General features: G+C 48.4%; 15 protein-coding genes across 15 annotated transcripts; 5 read left to right on the top strand and 10 right to left on the bottom strand.

The window, feature by feature from the left end:
- Nucleotides 1-1,125: 1,125 nt before the first annotated feature.
- On the top strand, nucleotides 1,126-3,545 carry OGAPODRAFT_17030 (uncharacterized protein). The gene has a single exon (XM_018354834.1). The coding sequence runs from the start codon at nucleotides 1,218-1,220 to the stop codon at nucleotides 2,496-2,498; it is 1,281 nt and encodes a 426-aa protein (XP_018210269.1). The 5' UTR covers nucleotides 1,126-1,217; the 3' UTR covers nucleotides 2,499-3,545.
- OGAPODRAFT_95120 (uncharacterized protein) lies at nucleotides 1,126-3,681 on the bottom strand (the record flags this gene model as incomplete). Its single annotated transcript, XM_018357684.1, has 1 exon — nucleotides 1,126-3,681. The coding sequence occupies one exon, from the start codon at nucleotides 3,679-3,681 to the stop codon at nucleotides 2,563-2,565; it is 1,119 nt and encodes a 372-aa protein (XP_018210268.1). The 3' UTR covers nucleotides 1,126-2,562.
- A 21-nt stretch (nucleotides 3,682-3,702) lies between these two features.
- Nucleotides 3,703-5,626, bottom strand: OGAPODRAFT_17028 (uncharacterized protein). Its single transcript, XM_018354833.1, has one exon. It carries the CDS (start codon nucleotides 5,303-5,305, stop codon nucleotides 4,229-4,231), a length of 1,077 nt encoding a protein of 358 aa, XP_018210267.1. The 5' UTR covers nucleotides 5,306-5,626; the 3' UTR covers nucleotides 3,703-4,228.
- OGAPODRAFT_37384 (uncharacterized protein) lies at nucleotides 5,581-6,756 on the bottom strand (the record flags this gene model as incomplete). Its single annotated transcript, XM_018355339.1, has 1 exon — nucleotides 5,581-6,756. A coding segment is annotated over one exon (1,176 nt), but the record flags the coding sequence as incomplete, so codon positions are not given.
- A 386-nt stretch (nucleotides 6,757-7,142) lies between these two features.
- OGAPODRAFT_17027 (uncharacterized protein) lies at nucleotides 7,143-10,848 on the bottom strand. Its single transcript, XM_018354832.1, has one exon. It carries the CDS (start codon nucleotides 10,719-10,721, stop codon nucleotides 7,191-7,193), a length of 3,531 nt encoding a protein of 1,176 aa, XP_018210265.1. The 5' UTR covers nucleotides 10,722-10,848; the 3' UTR covers nucleotides 7,143-7,190.
- A 121-nt stretch (nucleotides 10,849-10,969) lies between these two features.
- On the bottom strand, nucleotides 10,970-11,890 carry OGAPODRAFT_101890 (uncharacterized protein; the record flags this gene model as incomplete). Its single annotated transcript, XM_018353073.1, has 1 exon — nucleotides 10,970-11,890. The coding sequence occupies one exon, from the start codon at nucleotides 11,888-11,890 to the stop codon at nucleotides 10,994-10,996; it is 897 nt and encodes a 298-aa protein (XP_018210264.1). The 3' UTR covers nucleotides 10,970-10,993.
- Nucleotides 11,891-12,061: 171 nt separating this feature from the next.
- On the top strand, nucleotides 12,062-15,921 carry OGAPODRAFT_17026 (uncharacterized protein; the record flags this gene model as incomplete). Its single annotated transcript, XM_018354831.1, has 1 exon — nucleotides 12,062-15,921. A coding segment is annotated over one exon (2,388 nt), but the record flags the coding sequence as incomplete, so codon positions are not given.
- On the bottom strand, nucleotides 15,252-15,935 carry OGAPODRAFT_40623 (uncharacterized protein; the record flags this gene model as incomplete). Its single annotated transcript, XM_018355397.1, has 1 exon — nucleotides 15,252-15,935. A coding segment is annotated over one exon (684 nt), but the record flags the coding sequence as incomplete, so codon positions are not given.
- Nucleotides 15,936-15,992: 57 nt separating this feature from the next.
- On the top strand, nucleotides 15,993-16,985 carry OGAPODRAFT_77454 (uncharacterized protein; the record flags this gene model as incomplete). The annotated part of the gene is made up of 1 exon (XM_018356331.1): nucleotides 15,993-16,985. The coding sequence occupies one exon, from the start codon at nucleotides 15,993-15,995 to the stop codon at nucleotides 16,680-16,682; it is 690 nt and encodes a 229-aa protein (XP_018210261.1). The 3' UTR covers nucleotides 16,683-16,985.
- Nucleotides 16,986-17,018: 33 nt separating this feature from the next.
- On the bottom strand, nucleotides 17,019-17,727 carry OGAPODRAFT_17025 (uncharacterized protein). The gene has a single exon (XM_018354830.1). The coding sequence runs from the start codon at nucleotides 17,688-17,690 to the stop codon at nucleotides 17,052-17,054; it is 639 nt and encodes a 212-aa protein (XP_018210260.1). The 5' UTR covers nucleotides 17,691-17,727; the 3' UTR covers nucleotides 17,019-17,051.
- A 277-nt stretch (nucleotides 17,728-18,004) lies between these two features.
- On the top strand, nucleotides 18,005-22,755 carry OGAPODRAFT_17024 (uncharacterized protein). The gene has a single exon (XM_018354829.1). It carries the CDS (start codon nucleotides 18,040-18,042, stop codon nucleotides 21,502-21,504), a length of 3,465 nt encoding a protein of 1,154 aa, XP_018210259.1. The 5' UTR covers nucleotides 18,005-18,039; the 3' UTR covers nucleotides 21,505-22,755.
- OGAPODRAFT_101878 (uncharacterized protein) lies at nucleotides 18,005-26,071 on the bottom strand. Its single transcript, XM_018353072.1, has one exon. The coding sequence runs from the start codon at nucleotides 22,766-22,768 to the stop codon at nucleotides 21,533-21,535; it is 1,236 nt and encodes a 411-aa protein (XP_018210256.1). The 5' UTR covers nucleotides 22,769-26,071; the 3' UTR covers nucleotides 18,005-21,532.
- OGAPODRAFT_17022 (phosphoribosylaminoimidazole-succinocarboxamide synthetase Pur7) lies at nucleotides 22,792-23,756 on the bottom strand (the record flags this gene model as incomplete). Its single annotated transcript, XM_018354828.1, has 1 exon — nucleotides 22,792-23,756. A coding segment is annotated over one exon (913 nt), but the record flags the coding sequence as incomplete, so codon positions are not given.
- Nucleotides 23,870-25,174, top strand: OGAPODRAFT_24996 (uncharacterized protein; the record flags this gene model as incomplete). The annotated part of the gene is made up of 1 exon (XM_018355292.1): nucleotides 23,870-25,174. The coding sequence occupies one exon, from the start codon at nucleotides 23,870-23,872 to the stop codon at nucleotides 25,172-25,174; it is 1,305 nt and encodes a 434-aa protein (XP_018210257.1).
- OGAPODRAFT_14050 (uncharacterized protein) lies at nucleotides 25,180-26,076 on the bottom strand (the record flags this gene model as incomplete). Its single annotated transcript, XM_018353397.1, has 1 exon — nucleotides 25,180-26,076. One exon carries the CDS (start codon nucleotides 26,074-26,076, stop codon nucleotides 25,180-25,182), a length of 897 nt encoding a protein of 298 aa, XP_018210255.1.
- Nucleotides 26,077-26,084: the final 8 nt, after the last annotated feature.

Here is a 26,084-nt window from a genome sequence, read left to right as displayed (position 1 = left end):
GTACGGCCCAGAACCTTTTCCAAATGTCGCAGAAGAAGCGGATGTGGATACTCAATTGCATACTTAATGGCGCTCACAAGATCTCCCAACACCTCAGCTTCCTCGCGCAGGGTCTGAAATAGCTCAAAGGCGTATTTGCCGGTGAAAAGGTGTCCATAATTTGCATTCAACTTTTCTGCAGGCAGAGATAATATTTTGCGCAGCGATTGTGCCAGGTGGTGCGGGTTCGCAAAGTACGACATCGTTGCGACCGAAAGAGGCTCCAAATAGTCCTCAGGGGCTGTGTTGGGTGGAACAAACCGGAACCTCACTGGGTCGTTGACCATCAGAATGTGGCTGGCAAGGAATAGAGCAGGAATGTCGAGGATATTAGTTTGCACCAGCTGTGGGATTTCGCGGACCGCGATCGCCGCAAGATGGTGCAGAGTGAGTCCTTTCTGGTGGTATAAATTTGTTGTCTGTAGGTAAATCGTGTCCAATAGCGAATGATCTCTAAGTTTCCCGCAAATCGATATCGCATAGCGCGCCGTGGACAACAGAATGTATTGCAAGACATCATGGTTGGTCTTTATGGCTCTTGGATGTATAAAGCGGTGTATTCGAAACGTCACATCCTCAGGATGAACATGAACGAGTGTTCCCTGAGCCGAAAGGACCTCCAGAGGGTTTGGGGTAAGAAATCTTGGCTTTGGTGAAGAAAGCACTATTCCAAGACCATAGCTGTCGACGGTGCACAGGGACTTGTCTTTGTTGAGAGGGTCGTGCGGACTTCGGCGGATTCTGTACTCCACCAATGAGCCGGTGTCTATTCTTTGGGTGCTAATATTGAATTTAATGGGTTTCAGATGGGGCTGGTACCGATGGCCGTGGAGGAGATCAGAGAGATCGGTGTAGGAGAATTTCGCCTCCAATTTCCTATGTAGGTCCACCAGCTCGTTGTAAGAGGTGACAGAGTCGATCGGCCGAGATGAATAGCATCTCACATGGGCACGGCGCACCAGTACGATAGCCACTTTAGCTCGACCCCACATCTAAAGATAGTAAAAAACGACGCGACGACGAAAAGGTTTAGGGAGTGCTTGATAAAAATTTTCCTCTAAACGAAAAGAGGAAACAGACTGACAACAAAAGTGAATGGCAAGATAAAAGTATTTTAGCAATACACTATTTAGCCTTGAAATTTCACCAGTGACTTCAGTAAACGCGACGCTTTACATATGGGTCAAATATTATCACAACCAGTGACGGAAAAGACGTCCGAAGAGGGCGGCGATAGCTTTGTTGCGTACGGGTTATCTTGTATGCAAGGATGGCGGATTTCAATGGAGGACTCGCATTCCACCATTTTGAACATGAACGACAGCAATACTGACGAGGAACAAGTCGCCTTCTTTGGTGTTTACGATGGACACGGAGGAGAGAAGGTGGCGCTCTTTACGGGCGAAAAGCTACCCGGCATCTTGAAAGCCACGAAAAGCTATCAATCCAGAGAGTATTCACAGAGTCTCAAAGACGGCTTTCTGGCATGTGATGTGGCCATTTTAAACGACGAGGAACTGTCCAAAGATCCCTCAGGATGTGCTGCAACTTGCGTGATTATTTCCAAAGATGAAATTTATTGCGGCAATGCTGGAGACTCGAGAACGATCATGAGCGTCAACGGCCAGTGCAAACCGTTGTCATTTGACCACAAGCCAACTAATGAAGGAGAGAAGGCTCGAATTGTTGCTGCCGGAGGATACGTCGATCTGGGGCGTGTCAACGGGAACTTGGCGTTGTCCAGAGGAATTGGAGATTTCGAATTCAAGCAGTCGCCGCATCTGCCTGCTGAGGAACAGGTGGTGACCGCATATCCTGACGTTATGGTTCATGAAGCTACAAAAGATGACGAGTTCATTGTTCTTGCCTGTGACGGAATATGGGATTGTCTGACATCGCAACAGGTGGTCGATTTTGTAAGACGTGGCATCAAACTCAAGCAATCGCTGACGGAAATTTGTGAGTCGATGATGGACACATGTCTGGCTCCCAGTTCTGGTGGTTCGGGAATCGGCTGCGACAACATGAGTGTGTGCATTGTTGCTCTTCTGCACGGCCAGACTTTGGAGGAGTGGTACGCCAAGATAGGAGACCGCGTAGACGACGTTGACAAGCTCATGTCTCCTGACGACCTTTCCATGGATCTCTACAAGGTGAACATCGAATCGAAATTCCAGCACGCACGCGACGACGAACAACCGCGTGGAGGCAGTCTTGGTATGAGAAGCAGAGACGAAGGCGACGAAGACGGTGGACTCGAGAGCGAGTTTAGCGGGTCTCCAATGCTTATCCAGCAACTTCTTGCCGCCTCTAACATATCGACCAACAACAACATCATCTACCTTGACTCTTCCACCTCGTCCATTCTCCAGTCTCTGGGTGTCATGGGCGGTGAGGCCGAGGCAGAGAATGACGAGGATAAGGATAAAATGGTAGAGATCGAGGAAGAAGAGAAATGATTCTATGGCATAGATTTGCTGGTAATAAAATGCCTCAGGTAGATGTATTTAATAATGAAGTTCTCTATGATAAGTCGAGCCACCGAAGAGAGTTTTGGTAGCAGGAGTCTATAATTGTTTGTGGCTCTGTCTTTTTCAGTTTAGACATGATCTCGGCGATCTGGCCTACAAGACACGGCTCGTTTCTCGATTTGACCATTGGATCTACCAGTTTCTTGCTCTCTTCTGATTGGAGGAAGGAGGCCAGTTTGTCGGACTTGACCAATGGAATTGGCAGAAACTCGTTGAGAACCAATTTAGGGCCCTTTTTCGCGGTCGTTTTTGGCAAGAGTTCTTGAGGAATGTCATATTCGAATGGATAAAACTCGTTTGGACATTTGGTCAGGTTGTTGTATGATGAGTGTGTGCGCCGAATCTCACACCACGGGGCGTCCGTCTCGATCAGCAATCTGTCCAAAGGAATTTTGGCTGCCACCGCACAGTTTTCCTCCGTTTTCAGCGAGCAGCCGTTGACACTGACAAAAAATGACGGCTGTTGCAAAATCCTCTCCAGGTCCTGTTCTGTTCCGGTGAATGAGTGAACAAGCACGTTTTTATTCTTCAGAACCAGCCCGTCTGCTCTGCTTCCGTCTATAAATGGAAGAAGAATACTCAAGAAATCGTCGAGTGCATTCCTCATGTGTAGAAAAAGAGGAAGGTCGAATTCGGTGGCCAGTTTCAGCTGCATCTCAAAGTACAGTCTCTGTTTCTCCATTGGTGTATGGTGCAGTCTGTCGTAGTCTAGACCAATTTCTCCAAATGCCCGGATAGTGCCATCCTGCAGATTTTCTTTGATCAGACGTCGGATTTTGTCGAGGTGACTTTCAGGGTCTGGCTCAAATTCAAGAACAGTGCAAGGATGCACGCCCACGGTGGTGTAGAGCTGAGGGTACTGTGTGACGTCTCCAATAGCGTTGATACGACGAGCCTCGTCGATCGACCATCGCGATTCCTGGTAGGACGAGCCAGTGAGAAGAATACGGTCGACGTTCAACAGCCGTGCTCTTCTTAATACAGAGTTTGAGTCCGATTCGTGATGCTGGTTGTCTCTGTACTTACCCTTGAACATGTCGTCGCACAGATTGACAGCCACGTCAAAATAGCGGGGAATGTAACCGGGTCTTATCTGTTTTGATTTGAGCATCAAATACAATGTTGATCTGAAATTATTTCTGTATTTAATTAATAGTTATCGGTAAATAATTATGGAATGAAACATGTATCATTCACATAAACTACTAATTTTCATGATTCTGCTCTTGCGCGAGCCGATTATGCTGACGTTGACGTGAGCTTGCAAGACACTTGGTTCGGTGCTGTCCAAACGCCGTATCCGACTCAACGGTTTGGCAACTATGCTGGTTTCGTGACACTCCAACGTTCTCACGCGAGTGCTTTTGAGACGCCGCCATCTAAACTGGCACGCGTTCGACGTGCGCCCTTTAAAGTACGTAGAGATTCGTTTCCACCCCAAATTCCTGTTATCTTTTAGAAAGAGTAGCAGCTGATCATCCTGGACAGACCACAGACTTGAGCGACGCATTGGGTTTCAACCAGCGGCGGATGTTGCTGCTTATATACAGCTCGACCGAAGCGGTAATAAGGCCCTCAGGAAATGCACAATTTTGGCCGGGGAATGGAGAAGATGGAAACTCTTTCAAAACTCCGGTCAAGGTCGACTGACGCGTCGATCACATGGATTCCAGCATTTTCTGAACTGTATCTTGGAAGTTGTCAGGCACCAGCACAACGGCAGAACGTCCCAAACTGACGTAGCTCATCTCGTCCAGCCCGAGCTTCAACAGTTTCGACGCAACACCAGCAACAATGCCCTTCAAGTCCAAAGGAAGCGTTTTCAGGTTGATGAACAACGGGAAATAGAAGTCCTGCAACGATCCCAAAATTGTGGCTCTTGAATAATTTACTTTGGCCATCTCGTCATCTGCGAGAGGCAGTAGCAACCCAATGTCCTCGGTGGGCGTTCTGGTAAGTGCAAAATATGCCAAGAACGAGTGCTTTGTGCCGCTCTGTTCGGTGTTGTACCTTGACAGAGCCTCCACAGTCTGTCGTAGAACTAGCGAAGAGTCTCCAGGACGAGCTCCTGTTAGCAGAATCTTCACATCTGTGTTCAGCACGGGCTTCACCGAGCTCGATCTGAATAATTGGAACGTCTCCTGTTCTAATTTGCTGGTATCTGTATACTGCGACTTTTCCAATATTTCAACAGCTGCAGTCCTATGGTCAGCTGGTATCAGCACGAGGTCACTGAAGTAATTGGAAATGAAGAAAATAGGAATTCCTTGCTCCGAAAGAGGGGCAGTCAATTCCAGGATTTTTTTGCCAATGATGGTGCCTTCAGTCAAAACCTGCAGAACCAAAAACTCCTCGTCAATTAGTGTTGCGCCCAATTGGGCTTGTTTATTGAGAGACAACGGCTTGGAAAGGTATTTCCGGATCAGACTCGTGCTACACATGAAGGTCACCTCCTCAGGAGTAAAAGCCAGGTGGAAGAACAGGCCGTCGTCCTCGGAGTTCAGCGAGTCCTGCTCGCCGGTATCATTCCTCTGGACGATCAAAGAGTGCACGGAATTTACCAGATGTTTTTCGTCTCCACTCTCTTCGTCAGTATCACTCTGACCCTCCAGACTGTCAATTAATTTGTACAAAATCTCCAGCACACCGCTCTTGAACAACCAGAATCTGTCCCTGGGGATTGTGAGAATCGAAACAGGTGTGCGGAACAGCTGCGTGTCGTGAGATTCAAGCATGGTAAATGGGCTGGAAAATTGTTAAATTTTTTTTTTCCTGCTCAGATAGATGAGTCACTTGCATTATCAATAAATTCGTCATCGGATGAGCTTTGCGCGACATCAATTCCAAAAGGGTCTAAGTCGACTGGCTCAGACTTGGGAGTTTGGTCGGGACTCACGGTCTCAGACTTACTAAAGGTTCTCCCCGGGTAGCAGACCACAGACCTCTCGAAATTAAACTCTGGTTTTGCAGGCTTTATCTTATCCAACGTCTGTATCTCCAGGTCGCGATTGTCTTCGAGGTCGTCGCGCAGGAAATTGATGATTAGCGAGATGTTTGACATAGACGTTTTTTCGTCGTTTTCGCGGTCAGTAGTAAGGACCATAGTGGACGTAGTGTTGATTCCTCCGGAAGGCCCTAAAATCACGGGTTTCCAAAGTAAGCGCTCCTGTTTGACCTGGACGTAATTCTTTTCATTCCACTCGGCGAGAACCCTGTTGACGAGTTCCATGTCTATCCAAATACCGTATTTTTTTGTTTCCGGATCTCTAACAAGGGCCTTGAGTTGCTCGAGCCCAACTATGACGTCGTTGTGAATCATACCTGTGAGGTTGCAAATATCGTCCACCGAGATTTGGTGTGCCTTGTCCGCTTCCACAAGCATCTTGAGAGCTTTCGCAACAGATATCTTCCAGTAGTTCCGGTAGCTAAACAGTCCCAGATCGCTAAGTGGTTTTTCCGGGGTGCCAAGCCTGAACTCTCTGCGAGATAGAAGATAACTAAAATCTATTAGAAAATTTCCGTAACCTTTTCTCTGATAGATGGGCAGGGTTAGAATGCAGCTCAGATTGTAGTTGGTTCCGTTCAGCTTTTCTTTAGAGAAATAGCCGACAAAGTGATACCCATCTTCGTCAATTTCGCACAAAAGGTAGAACATAAACGGCTCAACGTCGTAATAGAGCGTCTTCGAGTTAAGGAAGAGTTTGGCAAACAAACACAAATTCTGGCAATACACCACGTTCTTGCGGCCGTCGATTTCGAACATAGCTAAGCGGGATTCCCGGTAGATTTCTGTTCCCGGCGGCCGATGCGAGTAGGGACATTTTTTTTCGTGTCGTCGCAGCGTAAAGGAGGACGAAAAGTACTTGAGGCAGTATTCGCACAGATGCAACACGTAGTTGGACGAGTACTGTTGCGGATACGGCGACTTGAACCACGTGTCTATTTCGTAGTTTCGGAAGTGCACACAGCGCAATTTGGAGACTGTTGAAGTTTGCAGCTCGTAATCCTGCTGAGCTAGCTTTTCCTCGCTGGTGAGTTTTCTAACCAAAGATAAGTCTCCGTGCAGATGTCTGGAGCCTTCGCTTTCAGTTTTCATCTTGGCAAACAGAGCTCTGAATTCCATGGTGGGCCGTGTGTAGTAGGTGTTTGCGTCCTTAAAAGAGAAAAGTCCTCGAAAAGGCAGCTCGAGCTCTTCTTCTCCTACTTCGTAAACACCCTTTTGTGAATTTTTCATCTGGATGACTTCGCCGTCTCCGTTGTATTTGATTTTCAGCACCAGTTTTTCGCCAGACTTTCCGGAGTCGGCCACCATACCATTGTCGTCAGCATATGGGTCAGAATAGTCGACAGATCGAGATCGCGCTCTCAAACTCCGAATTTCACGACTGTTGTTATCACTCGCCGAAGACTGCGCACGTCGCACGGCAGCCTCATGTAGCCCATCATAGATCTTGTTATCGGGGATTTCTAGGCTTTTGAACAGCCTACGTCGCTTGCGACCAGGGGATTTCCTGACACCACTCATGAGTATATTTAATATGTATTTATTTTATTTACGGTGCAGAGAAGTATCTTTATTAATGCAGGCTGAAATACAGTATATAAAGAAAAATAAATATATTATCTTTCAGAAGCAGTTGATCTGTTGGACCGAACCTTCGCGACGTTGTCCAGCAGCTTTTCGTAAATCTCTTCAGCTTCATGGTCCTGGACAAAATAGGCGTCCATCGAGTTCACGGAGACCGGGCTTTGTGGTTCTTCTTGCTCAGAAATAGAAGTTTCGGAGCGAGGCTTGACAGTAGCAACAGGGGTGGCATTTGCTGTCGTCTGAGGCGAAACCGCAATTGAGGGTACAGCAGAGCTAGTTTGGGCATCATTGTGGTTTCCCTGTTGCTCCGTGTCCGATGAAGGCTCGTAAATCAAGGAAAGCTTGGACGAATCGACGTTAATCTTATTAATCAGGTCTGAAACGCTTTCGATTCCCTTGGCCTTCATTACGGCCTGCCGTAGTTCTGTGCCCGAAGGAATATTGCTGACCTTCAGTTGAGGCTTATCTTGTGTTTTTTCAATGGGGATTGGAAGAGGGGCATCAGAGTCATGTTTCTGGACGAAAAAGCCCCATTTATGGAATTCTCCTTCCTCTTCTTCCAGCTCCTTGGCATGGATGGACGTCTGAGACCCGCTTCTCATAAGAACTGGTTTACCTGTCAGATGATCAATCGGCTGGGAGTTCGCATCGACCACGACAGAATGCGGAGCAGCGTCCTCAGAAATTGGTCCGTTCACAGGCTCAAATGCAACCTGATTCGGCGAAACGATTGGACCAGCCACAATAACGTCCGAGGACGAGCAGTGCATAGGCAACTTCTGGCTGGCGCGGTGGCTCGACAATTTCTTGATAAGCTCGGGTCTTGTTAGCACGCCAGGAGCGTCTGGCAGAGTAGCTTTTTTGTCTGTATCTTCGCTTTTGTGCTCTTGCTCAGAGAATATATGGATGATACTCTCCAGCGAGTCATCGAGCAGGCAGAAACGCAATAGCGTTTCTTTTCCTTCAAGCGACAATTTGCCGTTGGCTCTTGCTTCAAACAGACGATTCATGGTCTTGTGGATCTCACTCCGAAGTCTCACCGTCTTTTCAACCAGAGCGTTGCTGATGATCTGGTTTTCGTCAGCATTCTTTGCCTGATTCGATTCCAGTAGTGCTTCTGCGGTCTTTGTCAGGAGAGAGCCATCAAAAATGAGATCCTCTTCCTCCTCTCTGCTATGGGTCAGGTCTTTATTCAAAAACTTCTCCATGTTTCTCATGAGATAAAATGCAATCTTTGAAGACACTTCGTCGCCAAGACCATCGTAGTCAATGTCAAGATTGTAAATGTTGGAGTTTTTCACAGAAATGTAAAGCGACGCAGCAGTTCTCTGGTTAATGTTTTCGTTGCCAAGCAAAGAGACATGAAGTAGTTTTGGACACTTTTGAAATGTCAGACAAAGCTGAATGATGGCAGCCTCACTCAAATTGCAGAACTCAAAGTGAATTCGGCGGAGATCTGGGAATTTTGGTAGATACTCAGTAAGAGTTGGCAAAATGCCTGGAAACAGTTGTGGGTTATTTCCAAGATCCAAAAACCGCAAAGTCTTGCAGGTGCTCAAGAGCTCAATTAGTTTTGCACAATCATCAACAGTGACGTTGGTCTGGTTCAACGAGAAAAAGAACAGCTTCACGTTGTCCATCTTGGTTGCAAACACTTTTTCAAATGGAGCTAAGACTTGCGAGGTTAAATCATTGACCGCAATGTCAATACCGATACAGGTGTTATCAGGACTCGAAATCCACTCTGCCAAAATGCCCACCTTGTCAACATCCAAATTGGTGGAAGCAAGTCCCAACCGTCTGGTTTTCAGACGTAAGCCGTTGTTGACCAGATTCTTGAACTGTGCTGTTGACAGCTTGCAACCATTAATCACCAGTTCCTCTATTCCGCCTTTGATGATCAAACTCTGTGTAAACAGGTCCCAGTCCATTTCTGATCGGTAAAACTGTATTGGAGTCTCTGGTTTAATTCGTTGTTGGCTCAGATCCAGTTTCGAGATGGACTTGTTCACAGTAAGGAATTTGCAAATCCAGGTCCATCCCTGCTTATCGAAAGCCACGTTTCTAAACGATAGCTTCTCTAGGGTTGTTGACTTAGACAAACTAACGAGGATGATCTTCACCATTTGGTTGTCTAAAGTCACGTTGTCAAAAATAACCGTCATGATGGGTGCGATGGCTAGGAAATCTGAGAACGACAAGACGTCAATGAGCGTCGGTTTTGGATTGAGCATCTTCAAGACGTGTAACGGCCTTGTTTTCTGTTTCAGCTGCTTCAAAGTAGCTGGGATCGGCAGAATCTCACGCAAGTGGCAGCAACGAGTGTACAGGAGGTCCAATGGAAGCTCGTCGTTGGTTTTATTTTTTTGAGCCTCCGAAAGCTCCTCTGGATGCTCATCTGTGTGATCTTCAGCCTCTTCGCCAAAATAGTTGACGTGTTGATGCAGTGGAGTATCAATGTCGAGACCTTTCCTCAACTCGTCGTATTTTCTAGCCTCCCAGTCGTCTTCATCATCTTCGTCGTCTCTATCTTTGGCTAGCTTATAATGCTTTTTGTACGAGTTAACCTCTTTTGCAATTCTTAGAGCAGCTTGGTGTGCTTCTTGCGCATGCTTCCTGCTCTCAACGAGAGCAGCCTGATGTCTTTCCATAGCCTGTCTCAGTAGGTTTTCATCCACCTTGCGCGGCTCGTCCTTGGTCTGGTTGTTAAGGTTATCTGTGATGCCTATGGAGAGCTTTGGCGGCGGGAGACTGAGGTCCTCTGGAATCAAAACATTGCCACGTCTTGGTCTTCTTGAAGGAATTTGCTGCTGCGGATCATCCGGCAGGTCCTGTAGCGAGAACGTCACACGCTTAAAATGAATATTTTCGAGATGCTGTTTCGCGGCGTCCACGGATTCGATCGGCCGCTGCGGCTCCACCACTGAGGGCCGTCTGGACGAAGAATCGCTCGCTTTTCTGCTCGCAACACGTTTAAAATCTTCTTCGCCAGCGTCTTTTCCGGGGTCTTGCACGGCACCGGACGCGGTGTCGCTCGACTGCGACTTGAATTTGGACGAGAGAGAGGAAAATAATGACTGTTTCTTGGGCCCTGTAGATAACGGAGACTTGTCCTTCGAGTCCGACATGGAGCGCACGCGCGGCACAAAACTCGATAGCGAACCGGACCGCGAGCGATTCGAGCCCGAACGGCCATGCGAACCAGGCCCGGATGAAACATGGCTCTCGGAGGGCTTAGCCGTGGAGTCCGAGAAAGAACTGGACCCGGACGGAGCCGTCTTCAGCGACGGTTTCAGCTGTGGTACCGGCTGCGGCGACACCGAAAGAGAGCCATCGCTGTTTTCTGTCGACAAAGGCTGGTGGTTGTGCTGGGCTGCCTGCAACTGGGCCTGTTGTATTTGGTTCTGGACATCTTTGGAGATGTTGTTGCTTTTCCTGGAGAGTTTCTTTGCCGCCTTGCCGCGAAACAGCCAGTCGACATCGCCATTGGACACACCGGGGCTCTCGAACTGATCCTGACCAACCAGATCGCGGACGGATCCTTCCTTGTTTTCTTGTGTCATGGGGAAAAACAGGAACTTTGCGTCCACGCGGACCTAGCCGATGGAAGCTTAGTTGTGTAGAAAAAGGATGAGCAAAGGAGCGATTCGGAAAGGACAAAAACCTATTCTTCAAAGATTGGCAGTTGCCACTGTTGTCGTCAAATTTAATGTGCTAAACTTATTGGAATGATGTAATTTGCAGATAAGCAGGAACATAAATCGTTCCCGTGCTCGGGTGGCAGGTGTGAATAAATTTTACAAGAGTATCCAGGAAGATATATTTATTACACAACTTACTGTTGGGCAGCCTTGAAAGCAGCAATCTTGGCAGCAACTCTCTCTTTTCTCTCCTCCTTGGTGAGCTTCTTCTGCTTGTACTTCTTAGACTCAGCAGCATACTGCTCCTTGGTGAACTTCTTCTCAGTTGGCTTGAACGATGGGTCCTCTCTGATCTTCTCGTGGGCCTCGGCGTACAGATCTTCAATGGCATCGGCATCAATGTCGTCTGCAATGTAGCCCTGGAACAGAGTTCTGTACTTCTCTTCATCGTCGTCCATCAGCTCCTCCATGTACTCAGCAACGTGACCACCGAAAATGTACTTTCTCAGGACCTCAGCGTCAAGCTCCTCAGACTCGATATCCCAACCTGGGAATCTGGATGGAGAGTGTGGAATGTACAGTCCACCATCAGAAGCACCCTTCAGAGCACCGAAAACTCTGGCACCGGTGGTGGTTCTTTGCAAACCAACATCCAGGAAGACCTTGAATGGTCTTGGACCGTCCTCAACGGCCTCAGTGAGCTCATACTCACCCTCAACTTCCTCGACACCCTGGTAGGTCTCGTCCAGGCCAAGCTTTTGCAGGGCTCTTCTGGCAACGAGCAAACCGGTAGCGTAGGCAGCAGCCCAGTTGGTCAGACCGTGGGTGATACCGTATCTTGGGAGCTCGTGGGAGTAAGCAGCGGTGAAGACAACGTCACCGGTCAAGGTGGAGGAGACGATCTGGCAGATGATGTCCTTGTTGGTGAATCTGACGACCAATCTGTACTTTGGAGAGTTGTATTTGGCCTTGTGTTGGGTGACGAGTCTCTTTCTGGCATAGTAGTCGGTCTTTCCCTCAGCTCTTCTTCTGAAAGGAGTCTGGTAACGGGAGTGGTAAGCAGAGGTCTTGAGTGCCTTAGTGAAAGCCATGGTTGATTAGTTGATAATAAATTTTTCAGACCGAAAAAAACTTGGAAAAAACATTTCAGTTGTGAGTGGCCGGGTAATTCTTGCTGGCCATTTTCCGAAGACTGCCACCCCTGCACCACACAAGTTTCCGATTTAATAATTGGCATCTCAACCACTGGGCAATAACATCAAGGCAATTTGTCATTACTGCCCCCCTTGAGATTCTCGCAACAGCCGCTGTCCCATTGTTGCTTTCTATTTATTGCCATCTCATTTACACGCTGGTTTTCCGTTCCATCGCCATAGCCACTTTTGCTCTCCCGGAGCTTTTATACATCACACATATAACTAGCTCGTGATGAGCGGGATTTGGCCCTTTTTCAACTCCTCGTTCTCCAATGCCACTATAAACAAGATTCTGGCCGAAATAGACTTGGATCAGCAGCAACTTACTTCCAAACCACCAGATCTTCAATCTGTGGACCCACCAGCTGCTGCTCCATCCAACCTGACTGCATCACGATTGTTGCAAACCATCCAGGAAAATGACCATCTGCAGCAGTCCATGCTTGAGTCTAGCAACCAGTCAATTGAACGCCCCCACTTCAACGTGTCTCTGTTTAACAAACTCATAGATCAGCCTAATCTCCTAGATGAAATTAACCTTGCCAAAAACCAGAAACTGATTAGCTACGTGACACAGCCGGAAGTGCTGGAGACGTTAATCGAATACATCCTCGTGTCAATTAGTCTTTCACGGGACAGGTCGGCGTGTGATTCCGGCCACAGCATATTCGAAGGCGAGAACAACGTCGATGTCGAGAGCGAAGAGCAACCCAAGGAACTGGACAAGTACGAGCGGGCGTTGCAGCGTTCTGTGACAGCGAGCGAGATCACCTTGCTTCTGAGCAGCAACATAGCGTCAATCCTGTTTGGCGACTCCAGTTTGCTAGAGAAACTGTGGTCCGGTTTTTTTGACCGCGACGTGGAGGAGTTTTTCCATCCCTGCAAAGCAGTCCACAGCGATGACGACAGCGAGACGGAGCAGGGGCCGACCGGCGAGGGCGCTAGCCTGGAGGACCAGCCATTCAAGCAAACCCATAACGTGACGCTGTTCAACAATTTTCTCAAACTCATAGACAGTCTTGCTACTGCCAATATGAACGAACTGATGAATTTTATTCGGTTCCAGCAAAAATCGGCCTTGATTACAGACCAGTTTCTGAAGTTTGTACCGGAATCGCCGACGATATGCGACCTACTAGTTAGGTTGATATCCACCGACAAACCGTACAATCCCAACGGGCTGATTGACATATTGATGGACCAGAATTTAATTCTCAATCTGCTGAAACTCGTGAAAATATACTATTTGGAGCACCACGTCCAGGATAACCTCTGCAATCTGCTCAATGGAATTGTTGGTATTAGCTCAAACGTTGGGTTCTGGGAGGACTCTACCCAACAGCAGCTGAACGAGTTTGGGGAGCCCCTGGACCCAGAGCAAGCGTCTGCTGCGCGAGCCAACAATCCAAATATTGGTCCAAATGACCTTACTAGACAGCTGGTGTCGCGCAAGTGCGTTTTGGAAATGCTCGATGTCTTGATCAATTATGGGCATTATGGGCTGGTGACGGTTGTATCCGTGGTGATTGAGGTGATCCGCAAGAATAACTCTGATTACGACGAGTTCGACTGGATGCAGTCTGTGGAGGCTGTTGTATTTGACGAGGAAGAGGAGGACGACGGTACAAAGAGAATGACCAGGAACCTGCCAAACTCGAGAGATCCTATTTATTTGGGAGTAATGTTGAAGCTGTTTTCGATCCATCTGGACGAGATCAAGGACAACTATCTCACCGAAAAATACTACAAACTGAATACAGTGCATGGGTTGCAGAGCTCTCTAGGCGAGATAATAGAGCCCCTAGGGTACGAGCGATTTAAAGTCATGGAGCTTATTGCAGAGCTCTTGCATTGTTCCAACATGATCCTTATGAACAAGTCGTCAAAACTGGACTACTTGATGTACAAGCGTGACCTATGGAGAGACGTGAAGAAGACGGAGTCGCTGGTGATGGATGCGCTAAACGACGCGATCAACCACGACATCACCAAGCCGATGGAAAAAATGTCGCTCGAGGATTCCTCGGCGACGGTGTCGGGCCCTTCAGGCGAAGAGTTTGTCAAGCTGCCGTTGGACATGTCGATTGGCAACTTTTTCAAGCTGCGGCTTCTTCAAACGAGCTGCATTCCACTGATTATTCTTAAGCTCCATAAATTCCCATGGAACAATTTCATGCACAACGTGGTGTTCGATCTGGTGCAGCAGATTTTCAACGGACGACTCGCCAACTGGGATGAGGACCGGGCATCCAATCAGGAGGAAACTAGATACGACGATAACCTGAGCCTCAATAAAGTGCTGATCTGGTCGCTGTTTGGCGACTACGAGGCCTTCGACCTCAACGAGTACGAGTGCGACGAGGAGTATCCCGGCTTCTTCAATCTTCCCAACTATATTCTCTACTGTTTCAGCTACTCTGAGGAGTACGAGAGGCAGCACAACTTCAAGCTTGGCTACATGGGCCATCTGACTCTGATAGCCGAGGAAATACACAAGTTCCAGAATTATGTCGAGAACTTTGGTATGACGAGAGAGGACCAGACATTCGACGTGCTAAAGGACGACAACGACGTCACCAACCCGTACTATTTGAAGTCGTCGTTTTATATCTTCAACTCGCTGTTTGACAAGCTCTTCGAGAGCACACAGTTCAATGGCTGGATAGAGTTCATCAATACCCAGCTCAAGGAGATCAACGCGATGTACAACAAGGTGCTGGGGAACCCTGCTGAGCTCAGCGACAGCGTCATCGGCGAGGACGAGGAGGATGTCTCTTCCACGCCGATGACGAGCGACCGGAGCGTGATATTGCTCGACAACGGCGACAGCGAAGAGTTCCGCAACGAACTCGAGGTCATTGAGGGTGAGGAACAGGATGTCGACGGCGGCGACTTACGACCAATGACAGACGAAGAAGGTGATAGGGGCAGAAGAAAGTAATATGTACATTATGATGATGACGAGATGAACGGCACGTAGGCCAAATTATTTATTTTTTTCACCATTTTCGCCCGTAGGTCTCACTTTCTTGACTTTTCCATTAGGAAGACGCCTGATTGTTCCCTTGTCCGCTTTGTCGTGCGTTCTGGGCTTCTTTTCAAGCTTAGAGATCGCCCAGAACACAAACCTGACAACCAGCATGTCTCGCCACGTGACCTCTTCCACGTCGTCCGGGGTGACTGGCAGCAGAACCTCGTCTTTATCCTTCTTTGCGCGTCTTTGTTTCCTATTTTTCGGTTCTGCTTCCCTTCTGAAGATCTGACGGCCGTCCTCGTCGACGATGTAGTCCTCACCCTCCTTCAGCTCTTTGTCGACGAGCCACACAGAACCGTCAAATTTGACCACAAAGAGCTTGTCCATATGGGCGACTCGTTGGTCGCTAAAGTTTGTTCCCGGCAGCATTGATGGCCCAAATGCTTTGGTCTTCAGATCGGCGATCAGATTCTGCACCCTTTTGCGTTTCTGCTGTGTGTTCAGCTTGAGCATGATGTAATGAACGGCCGAGAAAAGAAGGACTACCACGACCAATGCCAGCACGGGCCCGGGCCTGAATTTGCTAAGCGCAAAGCCGGTGCCAGTGTACGCTGGAAAGCCGTGTTTGAGGTAGTAATCGTAGCGCTCCTTGCGTTCTCCTCTGAGAATGGCTCCGATAAGAGAGAGACGTTGGAAACGCTGTTCGGCCGCCTTTTTCCTGCGCTCAAACGCCTTCTGAGACATCCCCTCCTTTCGGCGGACCTTGTCAGGATGCAGTTTGCGGCTCATCTTTTTGTAGGCCTTGTTGATCTCGTCGTAGGACGCTTTGGGCCCATTCGAAAGACCGAGATACTCGTAGAAGTTGGTTTCCTTCTTGGTATCCTGGACGAGCTCGTGTTGCAATTTGAAAATTTCAAGGTCCTCGGCCGACCACGCGGCAAACACGGTAGCGCTAAATATGGCGAGCCAGAACAAGAGTCTCATGGAAAATAATAAAAAATACAAGCAGTGTATTTATTTTCCATGGCATATAATAATACCCAGCGATACCTCTTGCTTTCGGACTGTTCGCGCGCGTTTTTGGCATTTTGCGTGCTGGCACGGTTTGCGATTCTGTTTCCGCTCATTGGAACGAGGTTTCTCCCCGGTGGCATCGCTGACTTTTTCCTGACCGTGTACCTGACAAGTGTGCTTGTGGACGGGTTCGAATACGTGACAATTTTCCGCAAAGTGCCCAAGAAGGGTGTTTCTCGCACCTCTGGCTGGCGCGTGCTAGGATCCATCGGTGCAAGGGCATTGGTGACCGCGCTCATTCTCAACTACCCTAAGTCTGCGAAGAATATCAGCTTCAGTGTCTTGATCTCGTCCTCAATGCTGGTGGACTGCTCGCGCCATCTGTACAATTTCTACAAGGTGCGGACGTTTGGAGGGTCTGTGTGGTGGCTGACCAACCTGCGACGCATTATGTTTGGTTTGCTGAGCCCTGTGCTCACTGCCAGCGAGGCTGCCATGATCTTCATCTGCCTGAGACTCATGGAGACCGAGTACGGCTACTACAGAGAGTACGTCGACTACGACGTGTGGGCCGACCGTGCCGCAGTGTTGGTCAAGGGCGTACTATTTGCATATGCGCCAGTGTTCTATATCACATACAAAAACAAGATGACAGCATTCTGGAGACTGAACACAGACGCAACCAAGAAAACCCAGTGATCACGTGTACACGCCAACGTACGAGGACAGAAACAGTATTCCGAACGCGCCAGAAACAGCCCCGAGAAGCGCGAAAACCACATACAATGCCGAGTTTCTCTTGCCTGAGCTGGGGAATGTGACGCAATACAGACCGCTAACGGCAGCAATGCTCAGCAGCGTGAAGGCCAGCACGGCATGGTACGCCACCGGCACCAATTCGTGGAAGTACGCGTAGGACGAGTATTTGGACTGCGTTAGTGCAATTGAGAGAAATGAGCTGTACTTACCACCAGGTTGTACGCCATTATAAATAAATAGCAAAAAGAATAATTTCCAAACGTTTAGCAATTTGTATTTTCTACACGTAAAATAAGAATACCTGTTGGGCTACTCATTATTGTCCGCAACGAGCTTCCCGCCCTCCTCGTAGTATTTCCAGAGCTTTGCCCGCTCGGCGACAATTCTGTCGAAGCGTCTGATCGACGGGTAGCCCTCCACGGTGGTCAGCACGAGCCACTCAATCTGGTAGTCCGGGGCCACTCTGTACTTGAAAAACCGGGGAACCAGGAAAACGGCCACCTCTATGGCGTGCACAGCCACTGTCGTGACGAGAATAAAATCGTTGTAAGGCTTGACGTACTGAATCCATTTGTTTGGAACAGGCAGAACACGGCTCAAAATCACATCGTAAATCAAGTTCGGAAACCCCTTAGCCACCATCATCACCGACACCAGAATCACCAGGATCCGCTCAAGTGCCGTCTGCGGATACCAAACCTGCTTCACCTGGAGATGGCTGACGTTTCTCTTAGAAGCTGCTTCGCGGGCCATCGAGAGAATATGTCGCTGAACCTGCTCGTAATTCTCCAAAGGCTTTTGGAACGGAATAGGTTTGAGCATCTCGACTTCCAGATCGTTGTGATTAAAGATAAGTGTGACATGATCGAGCTCGACCTCTTTGACTTTGATGTTTTTGATCTTCTTATCGATGGCGACATCGCCGTAGACGGCTAGGATGTCCTCCATGTTCGGCTTGAACTCCTTGTTGAGCAGCGCGACAAGGGACGGTGCGGTCAGAGACATGGAAAACGGGCAACTGTTTGTAAACGGCACTGGAAAATTAGCTATCTGGTGCCTATCGAAAACCGCTGCGTGACCACGGTCACGTGCTAAAGTTCTTTCATTTTCCGCTTGCCTGCTTGCCTTGCTTTTTGCGCAAAGCACAAGTTTTGGCAGTGCAAAGAGACTCCGCGAAAGTAAAAAAACCTTCTAAAGACCTCTATTTGCAAACTATCGCAACATCTCGACAATTGACTGCTTTTAAGACCGTGAATTGTATTCTATCGACGCCAGGTACATTTCCAGTTTACCCGAGATGAACATCGCATCCAATGCTAGTTTGCTCAAGCTCAAGCTGCTGGATTGTCTGAGGAGTTCAGACAAGGATAAGCTGCAAGAGCTTTTTAACGAGTGCCGGGCAATCAACCCGCCGGATCCGCAAGTAACGCTTTTATTGCACCAGATCCTTATATTTGCGGTGCAGGTGGCTCCGTTGTCCGTAATAGAATATATTGTCCAACACAAACTGGTTGACGATATCAATGCTCAGGACGACCAGGGGAACACGGCGCTGCACTACGCCGCAATTTCGTCTCGAAACGACGTTATCACATTTTTGATGGGCCAGGAAGACATCAACGACTGTATTGTCAACAAGCAGATGAAGCAGCCCATCGAGTGCTCCTCGAATATGGAAACGGTGCAGCTGCTTTCTGACCTCCGGACAAAATTTGTGGAAATCAAGGCAAACGAGCTGAGAAGCGCTTTTGAGACACGCAAGTTTGACGTGCTCGATAGGCTATTGAGCAATCCACGGGTCAAAAACCTGCTGGACATCAATGGAACCGATCCCGTCACGGGAGACACTGTTTTGCTGGAGTTTATCAAGAAAGACGACATCCAGATGGTCAAGTTCATTCTGGAACATGGAGGGGATCCGTTCAAACGGAGTCTCAATGGCAAACTTCCTATTGACTCTGCTGTGTCGTCCACGATGAAGAAATTGCTAAAAGAATCGTGCAACCATCAGACCATGATCGATCCTACTAATCAGAGCGGACAGCTTCACTCAGGTCCGCCAACATTCAAGGGTTTTCTGAAGAAATGGACCAATTTTGCCGGCGGCTATAAACTGAGATGGTTCATTCTGGACGCCGAAGGAAGACTCTCTTACTACACCTCTCCGAACGATATTTATAATTCCTGTCGTGGAATGATACATCTTGCAAGCGCTCAGTTGCGCATGGACAGCTCTGAAAAGTCCAAGTTCGAGATCATTATCAAGAAGGGCAACAAGGCATCTCTCAAATGGCACCTCAAGGCCAATCATGTGATAGAGACCAACAGATGGGTCTGGGCGTTACAGAATGCAATACGCTATGCAAAGGACCAGGAGCGACAGCAGCGTGCAATTGCTGCGGAAGAACAGCAACGGGCCAAGAAGACCGCAAGAAATAGAGAAAGCTTTGAGTCCACCAGGTCTAATAGCACACAGAACATTGGCAACCGCGGATCGTACAATGACCAGTCGCCATCGCCAATTACCGCCCACCAAAGAACGTTTTCTAACGCCTCTTCCGTGTCTTTGTCTTCGGACGACGAAGGGTCTGGCTCGCTGTCTTCTAGAGACAACAAATCGTACAAGAAACCGATGCGAAAACTTTCGAAGCTCGCCAAGAGAAACAAGGATGCGTTTTCACTACCTGAAATCAAAGAGAACGCCGATCTGAAGCTGCCTGCAAAGAAAGACCGTTCGCCTTCGATTGGATCTTTTGGGTCTAGTGGGGAGGCGGGCAGTAAGATTACGATTTCTTCTGTGGCTGACGACGAACCGGATACTGACCTTGATGACGAGGATAGCAGTGTCCATACAACTCCCCGAGACAGCAGTATTGCCGACGGTGAGGATATCATTGCTTCGAACCTGAACAACTCGGAGCTTGCAGTGAGCAAGAACCAGATGATGATCGAGCTGAAATCTTTTGGCGAGTTTTTGACTGCTGCCGAATCGGACGAAAGCGTTTCCAAGGGCCAGGTGATTGAAGTGGCTATGACGATTCTTTCGAGTTTGACGAGTCTCTCAGAAACACAGTCTGATCTCTTGAAAAAGTACGAGAGCAAGTTTGGCAAGATTATCGAGAGACAGCAGGAGATCTCCAAGATTTGGGAAAATACTCTCAAACGTTTGGAACTGGAGATGCAGTCGCGCGAGCAGAAAATTGTGGAACTCGAAGATAAGCTTCATGCGATCAAGAAATCTTTAAAGAACAATCCTGGAATCATACAGGCCGTCACTAAGGCCGCGCCAAACGACACGGTGAGAGAAAACATTGTCAACGTCGAAAGCAAGAGCCCAGAACAGATTAGACAATTTTTGGCCGAAGAGGAGGAGTCTGAGGACGAATTTTTCGATGCCGAAGACGCTGGGCACGAAGAAGAAGTTGACGAGCAGGCCACCGGTGCAACCGAGTCCACGGCCGTTGCAGATAGTTCTGAGGAAGACAGCAAGGGCCATGTTGTTGTAAATGGTTTTGAGTTGACAAGTCCAAAGCAGCTCGAACGACTTGAAAAAATCAAGAAAGAGGAAACATTCAAGGGCTATGAGGATCCGATTAGGACCACGTTGAAGAAAGAAGACAATAGACCTAAAATCTCGCTGTGGAGTGTTCTGAAGTCCATGGTGGGAAAAGACATGACTAAGATGACTTTGCCTGTTGTTTTTAATGAGCCAACCTCGCTATTGCAGAGAAGTGCCGAGGTGCTCGAATACTGCTCGCTTCTAGACAAGGCCGCGACCATCGACGATTCTCCTACAAGAATGATTTACATTGCTGCATTTGCCGCTTCGGAGTATGTTTCCACGGTGGGACGTATTGCTAAGCCATTCAATCCGTTGCTAGGAGAGACTTTTGAGTATGCTCGTCCGGACCAGGGGTACAGGCTGTTGGCCGAGCAAGTGAGTCATCACCCTCCAATCTCTGCACTTATTGCAGAGGCTCCATCGTGGTCTTATTACGGAGAGTCTAATGTGGATACCAAATTTTTGGGTCGCTCCTTTGACATCAAACATCTGGGTACGTGGTATGTGGATTTATATCCCGGAAAAGGTGTTGTGGACCAGAAGGGCCAGAGAGTGGACCACGAAACGTATTCCTGGAAAAAGATCAGGAACTCTGTCATTGGTATCATTGTCGGAAATCCAACTATCGATAACTATGGGGAGATGGAAATTAGAAACCACACCACTGGTGACTATATGAGCTTCAATTTCAAGCAACGAGGCTGGAGAGCTTCAAGCGCCGGTGAAGTCAAGGGTGAGATCTACTCGAACGACGGTAAGCTGAAGTACACGATCGGTGGTCATTGGAACTCGAAGATCTTCGCCAAGGATGCTACCAAGCCTGATGCACCGAAGTTCCTGGTGTGGGAAGCAAACGAGAGAACAGAGATGATGTTCCATCTCACGAACTTTGCGGCCTCGTTGAACGCGCCTCAGCCTCATCTTCTACCCGTTATTGCCTGCACAGACACAAGATTGCGCCCTGACCAGCGTGCAATGGAAAATGGAGAATATGACCTTGCCAGCTCTGAAAAGACGCGCGTGGAAAACAAACAGAGAGCTGCCCGGAAACAGCGCGAGCTGTCGGGCCAAAAATATGAGCCCTCCTTTTTCGTCCAGGCCAGACATCCTGTCACGGGTGAGACCTACTGGAAGTACAAAGACAACTACTGGGTGCCTCGCAAAGAGGGAAAGCTGAGAAATTATAAAGACATCTTTTAATGGTTTTTCTGTAATGAATGCTGCGGATCTATCGTCTCTTTTCGTCTCTTTTCTGGGCTCTGTCGTATAGCTCACGGGGGCCCTTGAGTTTATGGTTTTGGAATGCCGGCTGTTGATAGTTTTCCTTGCCTACTCTGTTGGCAAGCTGCTGTCTGACTGCTGGCGGGAGCTGGTTCCCGAAGAGCTCTGTGAGGACTTTGTTGAGTTGCAATCCGAGCATGTAATTGAACTCATTTTTATAGCCATTTCTAATTTCTTCAAACTTGAGATTCATATTTTTGCATTCTTCGTTGAGAGCGTCCTCAAACTTGACCAGCTTGCGTTCCTTAAGAAGCAGCTCTGTTTCGTGCTCGCGCAGCCGGTTCTCCCATTGCGTCATTTCCCACTCTTTTCTGAACAATTTGAAAGAGGCGTCCTGTAGCAGTTGGTTGACGGTAGCGCGTTCCATGGGGTCGACAATAAGACATGCGTTGATGACCATCTGTAGTCTATGCGAGTAATGGTCAGGGATCGGCTGGAACGTGCCAGCCTTAATTTTTTCCTGCAATGCCAAGTGAGTCTTGGCCTGGAAGGGAGGACGTAGAGCACACAATTCATACATGACGCATCCGAGCGACCACACGTCGCAGACGGGGTCGTACGGTCTATCCATCAGCACCTCGGGAGACATGTAGTATGGTGTGCCCACATAGGTCTTGGCAAACTCGTTTTCGTGTTGGAGCCACTTTGCAAGACCGAAATCCCCCAGTTTGATCGAATACCCGTCCGACAAAAGGAAAATGTTGTCTGGTTTGATGTCGCGATGAATAATCACCTGATGGTCCACAGGTTTCGGTTCTAGTTCGGGAGACGACTGGAAAAGATTGCTGACCGGCTCTATCGACGTTCCATAGTGACATTTGTAAAGCGCATTCAACACCTGGGTAAATATCTGCCAGATCAGTGTTTCCGGTATAAACTCGTTTCTCTCCTTGTACTTCTTTATCAGCACCGATAGATCGCCTCCGTCGCAGTACTCCATATACAAATGAACCTGGTGCTCATCCTGGACATGGTCATGGTGGAGATACTGCACAATGTTGGGATGTCTCAGTTCTCGTAGGATCCTGAACTCGGTGCTAAGCTGGTGCTTCTCCTTGCTATTCATGGCCCCGTATGATATTTCCTTGCGTACAAACACCTTTCCGTCAGCGACACGCCTTACTTTGCGCACACATCCGAACGAGCCTCGTCCGATGAGCTCCAACACTTGGAAATCGTCCATCGAATAGTATATTTACAAACTTCCGGATACAGAAAATAATTAAATTATTTGGGACAGCTTGGTTTATTTCAACACCTATGCCCAGGTCTTTCCTGTGAGAGCCTCGTAGGCCTCTTTGTATTTGGCCGCAGTCTTTGCGGCAATTTCTTCCGTCATGGAAACACCCTCTTTGCCATTCAGCTGGTGCGAGGTGAGCCAGTCACGGAGGAACTGCTTGTCAAAGGACTCCTGCGACCGGCCGAGCTCGTACTTCTTGGCATCCCAGAAGCGCGACGAGTCCGGCGTGAGCACCTCGTCAACGAGAACAAGCTCGTTGTTCTCGTTGAGGCCAAACTCGAACTTGGTGTCGGCAAGAATGATGCCCCGGGACAGGGCGTAGTCACGTGCTTTCGAGTACAGTGCGATGGCCTTTTGTGCCACCTCTGCACACAATTCCTCGCCCACAAGCTGCGCAGCTTGCTCTGGGGAGATGTTCTCGTCATGCTGGCCCTGTTCAGCTTTGGTTGACGGGGTGAAAATTGGCTTTTCAAAGGCCTCGCTCTCTTGCAATCCCGACTTCACTGGCAAGCCGTGCACTGTGCTGGACTTCTTGTACTCCTTCCAGGCGCTTCCTGTTATGTATCCTCTGACAATGGCCTCCAATGGCACAAGCTTGTGCTTTTTCACAAGGAGTGAGCGGCCGGCCAGTTGGGCCTTGTATTTAGGCTCCGACAGTTGTTCAGGGAGCTTGGCAAAAATATCCTTGTCAGAAGACGCGACCAAGTGGTTTGGGATCACGTCAGAGAGCAAGTTAAACCAGAAAACAGACAATTGGGTGAGAATCTTCCCCTTGTCCTTGATCCCATTTTCCATAATCACATCGTAGGCAGAGATTCTGTCTGTGGCCACGAAGAGCAGCATGTTATCATCCACCTGATAGATATCGCGGACCTTTCCCCGGGCAACAAGGGGCAGGATGCCGTCGAGATTGGTCTGTGTCACAGTCATATGTGTAATAATAATTAAGTAAAATTAGTTTAGTAAATTAATTGACTCGTGAGGGTCGATCGACGCGATATTGGCTCTCCTTTTTATACGAGTTTTTGTCAACTTTCCTCTGCTATGCTCAATCCAGTCACCGTCCACAAAGACTTCTTTGGGTTTCCTGGGGCCTTGGTTCTGACCATCAGTCTACCTTTGGTGGTTGTTTTCCTGTATGCGGCGTGCAATGATCGGTATGTTGTCGAGGGGTGCAATTTGCAGATCAACACGATCAAAAACTTGCTTGCAGAACAACTCACCAAGGAAACGTTTCTGAGTGCCAAATGCTGGATAGCATACCTGGTCTGGTTTTTTGGTCTTGCATTGCTGGATCTTATTGTTCCTGGCTACTATAAAAAAGGCACAACGCTGCGTGACGGAACACATTTAACGTATCTGATCAACGGTAAGGAGCTGAGTGTTTTGGTCTGTGCAGCTTTGGCAGCAAGAGCGTTGTACACAAGGGGCAATGTGCCCGAACTTCAGTTTATTTATGACAATTTTTTGCCCCTGATGGTCGTTTCGTGGGAATTTTCTCTTATTCTCAGCACGTTTGTCTACGTCTGCTCCTTTTTCCCGCTGAGACGGCCCAATGGTGCAGGAACGTACGAGCGCATTCTTGCGGAGGGTGGAAACTCCAAAAACGTCCTTTTTGACTGGTTTATCGGCAGAGAGCTCAACCCCAGAATAGGACCCTGGGACATCAAGCTCTTTTGCGAGCTACGGCCAGGAATGCTGCTTTGGCTGCTGATAGACCTCTCATGCATCCAAAAACAGTATCTGGAAACTGGAACGGTGGCTAACTCGCTCTTGTTCGTCGTTGCGATGCAATCCTTCTACATTTTCGACGGAGTGCTCAACGAGGAAGGCGTGCTTTCCATGATGGACATTACCACCGACGGATTCGGTTTCATGCTCGCATTTGGCGATCTGTGTTGGGTTCCATTCACTTACTCCCTGCAAGCAAGATATCTCTCGCTCAGACCTGTGCATTTGTCTTCGGGAGCCTTCAGTGGTGTGGTGGCCATCATGGCCATTGGATACTACATTTTCCACTCGTCCAACAGCCAAAAGAGCAAATTCCGCCAAGGACTGCTTCCGCACATGAAGAGCATCAAAACAGACCGCGGAACAAGCTTGTTGGTCGAAGGATGGTGGGGACTGTCGCAACATATTAATTATCTTGGAGATTTATTGATTGCATTGAGTTGGTGTCTTCCAACAGGGTTTGGCACGCCATTGACATACTTCTATGTGATATACTTTGCCTTCTTGCTGCTGCACCGCCAGAAACGGGATGAGCACAAATGTCGAACCAAATACGGCAAATCCTGGACAGAGTACGAGAAGTTGGTTCCGTACAAGATAGTTCCATATGTATACTGAATGGATCATTGCGTTTTTTTGCCAAATGTGACTGGCTTCTCAAACGCCTTGTAGCTCACCTGGAGAGAATTGAGCCACTTTAAAGCGATGGAGAAGATGAAAAAAAGGAACAGTGACACAAACGTGCACATCACCAGCCCTGGCGTGAAGAAACCGTACTTGTCGAACAGCGACCCATCCACAACGCTGCTCGACCTAGCACTGTTCCCGGTATTGTAGTTGACGTTCTCCTGCTCCGGTTCGTAAATGGTGGCCGTCTCGTCCCCAATCATCTGGTTGATTTCGTCAAACGCCTCATTCAGCTCTTCCTGGATTGCGGCGTAGTCGCTCTCGTCCACCGCATCCGAGCGCTTTGTGTACTGCGAAATTTTCTTGACATAATTCTTGGCCTGGCCCAAGAAAGAGATGGTGTTTTGGAACCGAGGAACACCTTGTATGATGACGGTTTTCGGGTTGGCACCGATCAAGATTGTCTCAAGAATAGGTAGCTCAGAGACATCCAACCGTATTACAAACACGCCTTGACCGCCGATCTGGTCTAACCAGTCGTCTGCGTGGACGTCCACGGTGGTTGATTTGCATTTAGAGGAGACGGCTAAAGACACCTCTTCCGCAGAATTATACAGGACGTGTGGAGCGACAATCGCAGGATCAGGCAAGTTGGAGAGTAAATCTCTGTCCAGATTCCGCTTCGAAAGTCCTTCAACCTGAAGATATATGATATTCTCCTGAGGCCTGCTGGTACAGGTGGTTTCTGTCAATTCCGTGACTTCGGCCAGCCTGGAAGAGGGAATGAGGTACTCAAAGTCGGCATTAAAATGCGGTCCCGACACAATAAGGGGAGCTGTGTTCTTAAAAGCCTGAACAATTCCCAAGAATCCAAATAACAAGAGTCCCTTCATGGCTTTCT

Source organism: Ogataea polymorpha (assembly GCF_001664045.1).
Source record: "Ogataea polymorpha strain NCYC 495 leu1.1 chromosome Unknown OGAPOscaffold_5, whole genome shotgun sequence".
NCBI classification, from domain to species: domain Eukaryota; kingdom Fungi; phylum Ascomycota; class Pichiomycetes; order Pichiales; family Pichiaceae; genus Ogataea; species Ogataea polymorpha.
This window is presented reverse-complemented; position numbering and strand designations above follow the sequence as displayed.

Bases quoted from the DNA above. Each gene is read 5' to 3' on its own strand.
- OGAPODRAFT_101878 (XM_018353072.1), bottom strand. From the start codon at position 22,768: ATGGACGATTTCCAAGTGTTGGAGCTCATCGGACGAGGCTCGTTCGGA.
- OGAPODRAFT_17030 (XM_018354834.1), top strand. From the start codon at position 1,218: ATGGGTCAAATATTATCACAACCAGTGACGGAAAAGACGTCCGAAGAG.
- OGAPODRAFT_17027 (XM_018354832.1), bottom strand. From the start codon at position 10,721: ATGACACAAGAAAACAAGGAAGGATCCGTCCGCGATCTGGTTGGTCAG.
- OGAPODRAFT_17025 (XM_018354830.1), bottom strand. From the start codon at position 17,690: ATGGAGGACATCCTAGCCGTCTACGGCGATGTCGCCATCGATAAGAAG.
- OGAPODRAFT_17028 (XM_018354833.1), bottom strand. From the start codon at position 5,305: ATGCTTGAATCTCACGACACGCAGCTGTTCCGCACACCTGTTTCGATT.
- OGAPODRAFT_17024 (XM_018354829.1), top strand. From the start codon at position 18,040: ATGAACATCGCATCCAATGCTAGTTTGCTCAAGCTCAAGCTGCTGGAT.